This window comes from Lepisma saccharinum, chromosome 3 (genome assembly GCF_977018435.1).
Source record: "Lepisma saccharinum chromosome 3, izLepSacc3.1, whole genome shotgun sequence".
NCBI classification, from domain to species: domain Eukaryota; kingdom Metazoa; phylum Arthropoda; class Insecta; order Zygentoma; family Lepismatidae; genus Lepisma; species Lepisma saccharinum.
The window spans coordinates 72,832,420-72,846,475 of NC_139231.1; the positions used below are offsets into that span (position 1 = coordinate 72,832,420).

General features: G+C 36.8%; 1 protein-coding gene across 6 annotated transcripts in view; it reads left to right on the forward strand.

Moving 5' to 3' along the window:
- LOC145985129 (uridine diphosphate glucose pyrophosphatase NUDT14-like) overlaps positions 1-14,056 on the forward strand; it is a 50,116-nt gene that overhangs the window by 10,994 nt on the left and 25,066 nt on the right. Inside the window, exon 1 of one of the 6 annotated variants that reach the window (XM_083118769.1) lies at positions 6,501-6,639. The exons of 3 other annotated variants lie outside the window; for them this stretch is intronic. In XM_083118769.1, coding sequence (XP_082974895.1) covers positions 6,582-6,639 — 58 coding nt within the window. In that variant the 5' untranslated portion in view covers positions 6,501-6,581. Of the gene's footprint in view, positions 1-6,500; positions 6,666-14,056 lie in introns of those variants that run through there. 2 more of the 6 variants (XM_083118772.1, XM_083118771.1) reach the window with 2 other exon arrangements.

The following is a 14,056-nucleotide window of genomic DNA, read 5'->3' on the forward strand; positions in this document are numbered from 1 at the left end:
TGGTTGCCCAGCTAGGAAAATGTCATTGTCGAGGGAGTGGATCTTTGGATCTTGTTGAACTTGACTGTGTTTTCCATCATTTATTAGCAGTAATAATGTAAATATATGAATACATATTATGTACTAGAAACATAAGTAAAACATGGAAGTCTTCATGATCATTGATTGTGTGTAACTTTTACACAAATCAATGATCATTAACAGTATGTTACTGTTACAGTAACTGTAATTCAGTTACTTGTAAAAAGTAACTTACGGAACCTGTTAAGTTCAAAATTGTGCATACTTCCTGGTACTGTTGTAGTACTTTGCAATTGCTGACACATTGTACTTTGTGTTGTCATTTTACCCTAGATGATTACTAAGAAATTTATGCCTTGAATACTATGGGTAACCAGGGCAAGAGTGAACATCGGGGCAAGAGTAAACATGGCATTTCCGTAGATTTGGCAACACCGCAAAACAAATGAATAGCGTAAACCGGGAAGTCAACATGGCTACCGAGTTTTAACAGCAGCAGAACGTTCGGCCTGAACTGTGATGCCGAGGAAAGTGGCATAGTGTTGAAAACTCCCACCCGAGCAAAGTTTTTGCAGGTATGTGTTACATTTGATAGTGTAGTATATACGACAAGTGGAAGGTTGTAAATGTTTGTGCGAAAGGCATCATTCCTAAGTATTATTTGGACATGGTGTAGAAAGAAAACACGTGCCCAGCCAAGAGCTGGCATCCACGATTGTAAAGGACGACAATTCCGGGGCAAGAAGGAACGTTCACTCTTGCCCCTCCTCGAGAGATGTAATCTTGACATGCTTACATGTAAACACTCCCACCACATTGCAGCCATAAATTACAGCCTTTGGACAGATCTTTCTTTTCTCCTTTTAAAGCAAAGTACGACAAATGTTTGGACTTATGGATGTCAAATCATCCAGCGCGAAAAGTTACTCACTTTGATCTTGCTAAGCTTGTAACAGAAGCTTGTAGCTCAACAGCGATGGGTACAATTGCCTCTGCCGGATTCAAATGTACTGGGATATATCCGTTCAACCCGACATACTCCAGGATGTCGACTACGTGATCTCCAGCCTTTCAGAGCACCAAGTGGCAAAGCAAGTCCATCACAACGTTCCAGGCACTTCTGTCACAGGAAATAGTGATCCAGAGGCAGCTTGTCGACAAGATGATATCTCAGTAACACAACAGGTAGTCCACCAGGAAGGCAATGAACCAGTTCCATCCACTTCAGCGCAAAGTATTTTAGATATTTCTCCACTTCCTCTCTTACAGGCATCCAACACAGGGCGAGGGGAAAAATCAACTGTTCTTACATTGTCACCACATAAAAATATGCTTATAGAAAGAGCAAGGAAACGAAACTGTGCCGGTCGCGCCAAGAGAAGGTCATCATTGGAGCCAGCAGTGCCAGGTGAACAATCCAAGAACATACCTTCGTTTCGTGGATCTGATAATGAGACATCTTCTGTGCAAGCGGACGAAACAACACCTCATGCTTGCAACACCAGCCACAATGCACCTTGCCAGTTCTGTGGTGAATTCTTTGCTGAAACTCCCGAAGGTGAAATGTGGGTAAGCTGTGCCATTTGCCAGCAATGGTCTCACGAGCAGTGCTCAAACTTTGATCCTGCACAGCCTCTGTATGTGTGCAACTACTGCAAGTGATTTTGTTTGTGTTTCATTTGTGTTTCATAGCTACCTTCTGCATCACATTTTCTTTCACATATGTTCCAACTACAATATTTGAGCTCTTATGGTGTAATAGTTTTGTATTCCAATAAATGTCTAATGTTTACTTGTGTGTTCCTTCTTGCCCCGTGCCCTGTTTATTCTTACCCCACCCACCGGGGCAAGAGTGAATTTTTGCAGAGTTTGGAAATATTCCCTGTGGCACATTTGTAGTTTGCCTAAGTTCATAAATGTGACATTCCTATGATACTAGAAACTTGTACTTTTCATGTGATACCATTGTCATATCTTTACTCTACGTGTTTCACTTCAAATATGTCTTCCGAAAAAAATGTTCACTCTTGCCCTGGTTACCCATACTTCTATGGAATTGGTACATAATTGCCGTACTTGTTGCTTTATACTATAGAAGTCTATACAAGTATTTTTACTCTTCCAACCATCCCATCACAAGGATATTTTCTGTGGTATGTGAAAAAAAGCTCCATTTGAAAAAAACTTCAATCAGCACAAATGTGTAGTATTAATTCTTTCTTCATGTTACGTATCCCCATGAAGAGTAGCCAAAAAATAACTTCCATATTGAGATAAAATGCACAAAAAGAATGTTCTCGAAGATAAATTTGCTAAACTTGGAATGTTAATAATGATGATTATATATATAATTATTTAATATATAATTTTTTTTAAAAAATGAAGACTGTTGAAACTAATTTACAGTGGAACGTTGATTTTAAGTTATCCAGGAGACCAAGCTGAAAAAACTTAATACAAGGGAAAATGTAAAATCTTGGAAAATTTCTAAACAATTTGCTATGTTAGGACCACCACGATTTAATGCAAAATGAAGGAAAATGTTAAATCGATGAACTTAAATCGGGGTTCCACTGTAATTACTACTTGCAAATTTTAAATTAATCTATAAATTTGGGAGAGGGCAAGAGCTTCCCTTTGCCCCCGCCAGGATACGCCTATGCTTACATTCACACATAGTGAACATAAATTTTGAATATTGTAGCTTGAAACATATTGTACTTCAGGCTTTGTGCTAAATACATAAGCATTTTAAATAAGATTTACTTTTAATGTCATTTTATGCAAATGATTTTTTTATCACCCTGTGTCTGAACCGCCCATCCCAATTTTTGCATCAGGCATTAGTACACACTCTGAGCTACCTACATATAAAATTGGGGGGAAATTGAAGGGGGGGCATTGCATGAAATTCGCTCTTGAAGTTAGTCATTTATTTTTCTAAAAAAATACATAAAACTATATATAAAAATACATGTTTATTGATGCATTAATCTGAAACGTTATTTAAATGAAAGCTTATATTATTCTGAAGAAAATTAAACAAACTTGAAGTTTCTACGGCAAACCCGAGGGAAGATACGATCGTTTATAACCTAATGCGTGTCATTCAAAGTGGAGCCGCATGTGGCGTACACGGAAATCTTAAAAAGCGCGTAACTTCTGATCCCCTTGACCAATTTTAAAAAAGTTGTCATTTTTGTAATCGGCATCAAAAGTTGTATAAGCATACTGAATTTCATCAAAATCGGGGATGGTGGGTGACATTTTCACAAAATTCTGGATGATTTGACATGGAATGACCCAAATGCATTTATTTGTAGTATACACATATTTTAAGAATGATACCGATAAAAGTGGGCACCCAGGCAATTATCTTCTTCTTCTTTTTTTTGACCATATCAACTGTTAGTCGATTTTAGTCATCTTTCTGAGTTTTTTGTAAAATATATTTAGTTCACTATGCACTTATTTTTCACAACAAAAAGACAACAAAAAAACACATATATACTGTTTGTTAAATCGTCAAATTACATCTTCTTGCATATCCATAAAGAAGCCATATAGTGGGAGGAATGGGATCCGTGAGCAGGGCAATTAGAGATGTAGGGAATGGAACTCCATGGCGACGCAAACCATGATATAATTTATCTCGTTCTCTGACGAAATTAGGACATTGTAAAAAGAGATGAGTGGCATCTTGGTTAACTTCTCCACATGTGCAGACTTTTTTTTTTTTTTGTAATATGTAATCGTGCTAAATGATCATTAGTGAATATGACCTGTACGTAGCCGTATTATAAAAATAATAACTGATCTTGGAAGATTATATGAGTAGTACCACGGTTTATTTTGTGAATGTTCTGCAAACTATTTATATGTATTGCCCGCTGATTGAAATTGTTCCATACACCACTGTTTCCATTTATCTTGAAGTTTATATTTAACTCTTGGGAGAAGACCCGTGTATGGAAGTCTCGCAAGTGAGGTAGATTCCGATGATCGGGTGGCTTTGGTATATACGTCCACACGTTCATTTCCCGTGTTCACTTGGTGAGCCTTTACGTAACTAAACTGAACGTTGATATTTCTTCCATTAGCATACTGGGTTTGTTGGATTATAAGGATGATAAATAAAGAATGTTTACAAATCTGAGGATATGAGGAACTCAGCGTCATTAATACGCTAAAAGCATCTGTTATGATAAGAATTTTTGTGTAATTATTATGGATAGCGTATGTGAGAGCTTTATATATTGCGTAACTTTCTGCCGTGAAAATAGAAGTGTCAGGTGGTAAACGGAATTGTTTGTTTATATTTTGATCTGGAATGAAATAAGCACAACCCACACCTAGGCGATCTTTGGATCCATCAGTATATATGATTAGGTGTGTTGGCCATTTCTCTTTATACATGATATATCTTCCGAGATCCCTGAAATGAATATTGCATCGAGTATATAAGCTATGATATAAGGGTATGTCTAATTGATAAATTAAAGGACGTTGGAAGGTGAAAGACTTTGCACGGGTTTCCGGGTCTATGTATTGGCAATATGCAAAATAAAAGAACGTCTGTTTAGGATCTATGACTTTAGCTATTGTCCATTGTTTTTGTATTTCAAACAATTTATTGAATAGATGCGTATGATTTTCCCAGGTTTTGAGCAGAAATTGTATTGTTAATTGAATCCGTCTATGTGTCAAACTAGTTTCTCTGCTTTCCATATATACACTGACATTAGGACAGGACTGCATGAGACCTAAGCAGGTCCTTAAAGCTTTTCTCTGTAGTATGTCTATTTTGTCTAAAAAACTTACTTTTGCACCCCCATAACTAAAAGCTGCATACTCAAAGTTTGATCGAAAACAATTCCTGTAAAATAGAAGTAAGATTTTGGGGTGGCCACCCCATTTAATTGTTGTCATACTACGGAGTATATTTATTATTTTACGGCCTTTATTGATTAAATGCATAATGTGTGTATTCCATGTGAATCGCCTGTCAAAATGTATATCTAAGTATTTATGTGTTTCTATGGGATATTAGAAATGTGTGATATATTGTCGGGATAAGTACCCAATCGCTTATTAAGGTGCGTTGCTAAATGATAAGAACGAATCAAAAAGTAAGTAGGACACGTTTACTAAGTTACAGGTACAGGCACACAACACATTACAATGCTTACGTAATGTACAGAAAGAGAAAACTTGTTGACCAGAAGTCATGTGCAGGCAAGGAGAAGGTACAAAGCAACGAACCTTAAAAGTGATCACGTTTACTGTTGCAAAATGATAAGAACGGCATCCCAGACCTGCTTTAATAGCCAATACACGAACCATGGCAGTACACCATTTTGAAGACCCGATCACATATGCTGTCCACCAGCGTTTTCAATAGATTAGCATCAATGGCATCCCATGCACCAACGATAGCATTCCTCAGGTCATGAACGTTGTTGTACTGGGTTCCATTGGCGTACACTGAACGGCACAGAAGACCCAACAGGTTTTCCATGAGTTAATGTTGGTGGCCGCGGTGGCTCAGTCGGTAACGCGTCTGACTACCATGCTAAAGGTCCCGGGTTCGATCCCCGGCCGGTTCAAATCCGGGAACTTTTCTAACGATGGAAGCGGCCCCGGCGCCCACCCAGCGTCGAATAACATGGGTACCTGGGGGAAACCCTGGGGGGTAAAGGCGGTCAGGGGCGTGATGCTGATCACATCACCCCCACTCACGACCGGATCAAGAAAGTGTGGGGCGTTACCCCCACACCCCCTATACGCCTTCAGGGCGTGCTGCTATGCACAGGGGAGCACTTTACCTTTTTACCTTTACCTTAATGTCAGGGGAAATCGCAGGCCAATCAATGACATGCACATTCCTGTCCAGAAACCAGAAGATAGTGGACTCAGCAGTGTGTATAGTGGCGTTGTCTTCCTGAAAACGCCACTGATCGCCACCAATGCCATTGGCAATTGACAATAGATTGTCCGTTCGTATAAATATTGAACAAGAGAGGGCTCAGAGGTGAGCCTTGAGGTATCTAAATGATTTGTGCATCCAAATGACGAACGAAAGTATTTAAGGACACGACAGGGGTGGCGCCGCCACCGGAAAATTTGGCAATGAACAGCCCCATAAAAGGTGGATGGAATGAATGAAGAAAATTAGTAGCACTATTACCGCCATTACCATCACATTGAAACACAGATTATTGCAGGGTCTTCCTCTCTGCACAACAGTTTTGCTACCTTGTGTTCTGACGTCAGAGGAAAAAGACTACGAGGTTAGGTTAAGCCTATTAGGTTAGGTTCCATTAGCATAAATACAATGCAAATTATTATTTAGGCTAAGAGAACTAAACCTAGCTAGCCAAACCTGACAACGTAAGCATCTAGCCTAAAATTAAAAAGCTTTGTCCAGTGACGTCAGAACACAAGGTTGCTCAAGTGTTATGCGATAAGTGTGACCATTATTGGATTGAACTTTTTGATTGAAAACAAAAATGTCGTACTGTTTACGTAAAAGTAAATAGAACGGTGTAAAGAAAATAAGAATGCGTGCAAAACAAGGAAAGAAAGACAGCAAAGAAGGAGAAGCTCGATCCAGCAATAGTAATTACATGTACTGTATTATATATGTATGTATGTAATGGGTGTGTGAAAAAGGGAAAACGAACGAAAGAATAGTTTTAGATTGATTTAAATAGCCATAATGCGCATTAAGATATATGTTAAGGCCTTAAGGTGCTGGTTTAATTTTGTACTCATTAAGCCAATTACAGCTGAATGTACGGAAAATGTTGCCACGAAGAAGAAAATAAAAATTGTCCGATGACAGACTATCCACACCCCCTGGAATATTTATTGAGTTTTATCGATAGACCTCATTGGTTCATGAAACAAAATATGTGGCCCAAGTTTCGATTGTTTAATTTATGATGGTGCACAGGCATTTTTACATGATTCAATATCTTAATTATGTTAACGCTGTTAAGCCTTGCTTCCATGTTAACAAAACATTAACATACTGACAAAGGCAGTATAGTATAGTATAAAAAATATATACACTAGAAAGGTAACGTTTCCACCCTCTTAACAGGGTCTTCTTCAGACGAATATTCACATGTTACCTTTTTAGTTATATATCTTTTATACAATAAATTCTGCCTTGGTCAGTATTTTAATGTTTTACTTAAGTATGTCTGTTGACACATACTTCAAAGTGGTAAGACTGCAGAATATGGCCTGCTTAGGAGGAACACGGTTCATAATTTTTTGGTAACGTTTTGTAGTTAGTAATTGAGAAAAGCAAGTTTTAAGGTGCGGAAATTTTTTTTCTTTAAAAAAAAACGAAAAAAGTATCCAGGTTGGGTGCTATTGAAATCGTAGGAACAAAGGATAAAGAACATTCCTGCACAAATCTAGTAAAAGCAAGAATTGCCTTTGTTGTTAGGTAGCTAGGTTTAGTTCTCTTAGCGTAAATAATAATTTGTCATTGTATTTATGCTAACGAAACCTAACCTAACCTTGTAGGCATTCTCATCAAAATAATGTATTTATGCTAACGGAACCTAACCTAACCTTGTAGGCATTCTCATCAAAATAATGAAAGAAACTGCGTAAACAATATGGACGCGAACGAATGGAGAAATGCTTTGCTTTTAGGGTAAGAATTTACAATATAGAGAAAGTCTCCAATTTCGTTAATTTTCGGTATACTAACTAATTTTGGCTCCTAATCACGAATCTGTTGTAAAAAATCGGGGCTCACGTCTGGAAATTGTACATTTTGATGAAAAATTGTTCATTAGCACCAAAAACCATCCACGGGTAGCCCCACAAACCATTGACGTTAGCCCCAAAAACCATCCACGGGTAGCCCCACAAACCATCCACGGGTAGCCCCACGAACCATTCACACGAGGTTAGGTTAGGCCTGTTAGGTTAGGTTCCATTAGCACTCATTTCACCCCTAAATTCATCGAAAAAATAGGGATCGTACTAGAATTGAACATTATAAATCATTTTCTTGTAAAACAACGGCGTGGTTGGACACAATGACAGGAGATTACATTTTTGTTCGTAAAACTACACATATACACCTATATATATATAAGAAATTCAATCGGCTTTTTTTTCAAATTTTCAGACGTGACCCCCGGTTTTTTTCAACAGATTCGTGATTAGGAGGTCAAAATTAGTTAGTATACCGAAAATTAACAAAATTGGAGATTTTCTTTATATTGTAAATTCGCTCCGCTTTTAGTAGCAGGAAAAACATTTCTCATTGTATTTATGCTATTGGAACCCAACAGGCCTAACCTAACCTTGTAAGCATTTCTCATCTGAAATAATGAAAGAAACTGTGCGTGTGTGGGTGGAATCCGGAGCGACAAATCAACTCGAATGCCGCGAAACAAAGGGTGTCACTTATCGCACAACACTTGAGCCCGTAAACAATATGGACGTGAACAAATGGAGAAATGCATTGCTTTTAGTAGCAAGAAAAACATTTTTTACGTGCAATAATATAATAGTAATCCCAAAAGTAACACTGGAAAATGGAAGTAGAAGGTACGTACTTTCAGGGGATATAAATTTTGGGTAAATATGCGATAACGCCCGGACACCTTTTACTCATTTATTTCCTTAATTTTACCACTGGTACTTACCATTTTGCCTTGCGGAACATTCTTTAAGGTGAAGTTATGCCTTACCTCCACAAACCATGCACGTTAGCCCCAAAAACCATCCACGGGTAGCCCCACAAACCATTGACGTTAGCCCCAAAATCCATCCATGGGTAGCCCCGCAAACCATTGACGTTAACCCCAAAAAACATCCACGGCTAGCCCCACAAACCATTCACACAAGGTTAGGTTAGGCCTGTTAGGTTAGGTTCCATTAGCACTCATTTCACCCCTAAAGTCATCGAAAAAACAAAGCGCGGCGCCATCTGCACGCACACAATGTAAACGACGGCATAATGTGGCAGGCAATGCCAATTTCTTACTTAAAAAGTGATTAATTCTTGTTCGGCAGCATTAAACTACGAAGTTTTTACTTTCCGTGAAAGAAAATACCTCCAAAAACGTCCAGAATGCTAAAGAAACTCATTTCAGTAAGTACTTTCTCCTGTAAATTTGAAGAAATCCGTCCGGGCGATATCGCATATTTACCAAATTTTGTTCATCTATTTAGAGGAAAAAAGCAGCCCATATTCTGCAGTGAGACCTTCAAGGTATCAGTGATTACTTACAATGCATTTTCTAGCATTTCTTTATACACCTACAGAATTTTTTGTTTGTGAGCAGCCATTCATTTACTGTCATCTTGCTTACTGCTGCCATCTACTTCACATGCATGGGGTGCAAAGGGGTATTTCGTCGCTGAATGCTTTCCTTGTTAGATTAGATGGGACAGGTTTAGGGCTCTTATCGTTAATAAAGTACCCATAAATCCTTTCATTCTTAGGTTAGGTGGATGAGGTTTAGGCTTCTTAGCATTAAAATAATGCCCTTAAAAGCTTTAAACATCGGATCACATAATATCTGGTCTCCAGCACAAAACCTAAAGTGACCAGACGTCCCTTTTTTTAAGTCTGTCCCAATTTTTCTAAACATAGAACGGAACATCAAAATGTCCTTTTTTTGTAACAATGACTTATCAGCATAGAATTGTGGTCTATGTTCCTTTTGTTTTATTGCGATTTCATCATGCTACGAATGCAATTTTAACGGTTCGATTTCGATTTACTTCTGTTAACACATACTGCAGAGTTATAGAGAATACCTAAGATTTTGTTCAATATATGCTTTCGTAGTTAGGTTAGGCATTTCAGGTTTGGTTCTCTTAGCATTAAAATAAAGTCCCTAAATGCATTCTGTTAAGGGTCCGATTTACTTCTACATTAATTCGTACAGTCGCTTGTCAACGGAAAATACGTTGTCCATGGGAAGCACACACATGCTTGCATAAGGTAATTTTTAATTTGTGTTTTCCGCAACATAAATAACAGTGCTCAATACTTGAAGGAAGGTTCAAATTTCGTGGGACAATGATTGCCAAATTTCTACGATAATTTGTCTTTCTGCCAAATTTCTACGATAATTTGTCTTTCTGCTAGGAGAATTTCAAAAAATCATAAAACAATCGGAACCATTATCGAAGGCTGTACTAAAGATCCATATGTAAGTTATTTGCATAGTATGTATTTATTTACTTACTTTTCAAACATAAGTATTGCTGACAAAACAGTTTTTACATTAAAATGTGTACATTTTACCATCCTGTTTTTCCTCCAGAAAAAATATGTTTTTAAAAAAAAAAAAAAAAAAAAAAAAAAAACTCGAGCCTCGAATGAAAAGCTGCAAAATTCATGTACAAATCAACTGGAAACCAAGAATGCATTCACAAAATTTACATTTCCAGTATTCTGAAGCACTTCTAATAGTCGTATGTAAGTTGCAAAAAGCATTAAACATTTGAAACCATTACAAAATATATTTTAGATAAGAAGTGCACAAATAAGAGATATTTGGTTCCGAAATGTGACCACTTTCAAAATTGTTTTTTTCTCACATTGAATACAACACAGATATCAACTAATAAAATGTACTGGAATGCTGCTACTCCGAACATAAGAAAAATGTCCAAGCAGCAACAAAGCTGGGGTGTAAGGGGTAGCTTCCATGTAGGCACCCAAAAGTCAACCTCACTTCCACATAGTACACCCTGGACTGAAGACTAACGAGGCTCTGGCACTATGGCCAGTATAATTTTTTGTGCTGTCCTGTTTTTTTTTCCTTGTGTGTGCTGAGTGCCCGTTTACAGCCTCAGCTTTTAACAGAAGTCAGAAGATTTTAAGATTTTTAGTTATGCAACTTTAGAGTTTTTATTTGTAATGATAAGGGGCTGGCCCCCGTATAATGTGAAGGGTGCAAAGTAGCCTAAGTGCTGACGCACCCTATTATGTTAAAAAAAAAAGCAACAAACCTAACAAAAACGTAATATTACAAATAGCTTGAACCTAACAAAAACATTATTACTAGCATAAAACAAACCTTTGCAAGAACTTTTACCCAAGTTGTGAATGTTTAATTATGAACTAATTATGGTACTCTACATACGGGTCATTCCATGCCAAACGATCCAATGGTGATTGCATGACCATTTTAGAAAAAAATAATTTTTAGTACATATGTTTGTACATGTTTCCAGATATCAAAACCAATGTTCAAAAAAAAATATTGTCTTTAGTTCTCCTGAAGTAGCCATTTTTCCAACATGGCGCATAGCTTTCTTTGCTCATTTAGCACTTTTCAGAAACCTTAATATCTCAAAAACCGTTAGAGCTAGAGACTTGAAACAAAATTCATTTTGTAGCTAATGAAGTATACTTTCTATGATATTAAGTATGTTTTGCTTAAAATTGCATCGTAAGTACGAAAATTATGCTGAAAATTGTGGTAATGATAGTTAAAAAAATTGGAGTTTAAACCCGATTTTTTCAATGAAGGGGTTTATAATCTAAGGCTTGATTTTTTTTTCATGTGTAGACCTGCCTACAGGGTGTCTGTAAATAAAATATCAGTGCTTAGAAATGCAACCCTTTTTTACAGCATGGGCTCAAACATGACCATTTATTGAATTTTGACAGTTTTCGGGGTTAAATATCTCAGAAGGGTCCTCTTGAAAAATTCTGAAATTTGGCATAAAGGAAGCCCTGCATGAACCTAACTCACAGTAAAAATCTCAACTTTTAGATTCAACTAGTTTTGGTCAATATGAGGTAACGTAGGTCACCTAATTTCTGACATTGCAAAGTAAGGTTAAACTACATCCCTTACTTAGAATAATGAAGTCTTTTCTTTCTCTTCTTTAAATTTTGGTTAAATAAAGCCACAGAAAATATAGTAACATAAGGTTTTAATACTTGACTTACCAGAAATTGAAATTACAATGTATGACTATTGAAAATCTGTGAAATCTCATTGCAAATGGTTTGATTTATTAGGTACCAATGGCCAGTTGGTGTTGTCAGCTCCAGTTTGCTATTCATTATCTTTGTTAAATCAGGAAGAATTCTTTGTTCTTTCACTAAGTCCCCAAGTAAATTATCAGAAACTTTCAATTCATCACATATTTTTTTTGACCAAGTAGTAACAATCAAACTGATGATTCTGACCTTTTCAACATTAGTTTTTGCTAATTTTTTTTTTTTTTCTTATAATTTCAATTATATGATTGTACTGGCTATGCAAAGGATTATCACACTTGCTTTCCTTTTCTTCAGTTCTAATACTTTGTGAAAAGCAACTATCCAGTTTCCTTTGCACTCCATGCACAGGAGACACATCAAAAACAGAACAGACTTCATGCATTTCCTTTAGTTTTTCTTGTGTTGGCACAATGACTTTCCATTCTGGCATTTAAGTGAGTCACTTTCTCCAGATATGAAAATTTTACTCCCAACATGTCAGGTATATTGATTTAACTGGTATAAGGCTTACCTGACTCTTTTTGCCTTACCATATGATGCAAATTGATTTTAAAAATTCCCTTACTTAACTTTTTCTTTAAGTGGTAGGCACAACATACTTTACCATATAAAAATCTATTTTCAATGGTATTTGCATATTGTCTCTAAGCCATCCACCTGTAGTCTTGACATAAGAAGTGTTTTATCATTTTCACTGAGTTCGTTAAGATTAATTAGGTCTTTGGGAACCTTACCAAAAGTGTATTTGTGACAGTACTCTCCAGTTAAAAATTATACAGAACACTCCATTTCCTGTCACAGATAACGACCATTCACAAGTCACTACTCTCGGCACATTAGGCAAAAGGAAGAATGCCAGCAGAGATTGTCCATGCACAGATCAGTTTCAGTCTTGCCTCACATCCTATCAAAACATGTCTCTGAATCTTCTGCTGTGCATGACTCACATCTACTTCAACGAATGTCTTTTCTTGAGGAAAAAAAAATATGTATAAATTCTACCAGATTTGACCCTCCAAAATAAATAGCCTACTTTCAGTGGATTGCCCAAGGAGGGTATGGTTGGGGGTCATAATCCAATACCTTTAGCCTAGTATTCCATAAACAATTACGTCAAAGGCAGGATAATGTGGCAAAAACAGGGCTTTATTCTTAAAAAGTATATGTAACCCCCATCCCCTACCTTTCGAAATTCCTGGGCATTCCGCTGTCTATCTTAAGCTGCATGTACGGCTACATTTAAAAAATGTGGGGGGGGGGGGGAAGCTCAGTTGAAAATCTGTGAAATCTCTATGCAAAAGGTTTGATTTATTAGGTACCAACTGGTCATTGGTACCTAATAAATCAAACCTTTTGCATAGAGATTTCACAGATTTTCAATTGTCATACATTGTAATTTCAATTTCTGGTAAGTCAAGTATTAAAACCTTATGTTAAACTATATTTTCTGAGGCTTTATTTAACCCAAATTTTAAAAAAGAGAAAGAAAAGACTTCATTATTCTAAGTAAGGGATGTAGTTTAACCTTACTTTGCAATGTCAGAAATTAGGTGACATACGTTACCTTATATTGACCAAAACAAGTTGAATCTAAAAGTTGAGATTTTTACTGTGAGTTACGTTCATGCAGGGCTTCCTTTATGCCAAATTTCAGAATTTTTCAAGAGGACCCATCTGAGATATTTAACCCCGAAAACTGTCAAAATTCAATAAACTGCCATGTTTGAGCCCATACTGTAAAAAAGGGTTGAATTTCTAAGCACTGATATTTTATTTACAGACACCCTGTAGGCAGGTCTACACATGAAAAAAATGAAGCCTTTGACTATAAACCCGTTCATTGAAAAAATCGGGTTTAAACTCCAATTTTTTAACTATCATTACCACAATTTTCAGCATAATTTTCGTACTTACAATTTTAAGCAAAACATACTTGAATATCGTAGAAAGTATACTTCATTAGCTACAAAATGAATTTTGTTTCAAGTCTCTAGCTCTAATGGCTTTTGAGATATTAAGGTTTCTGAA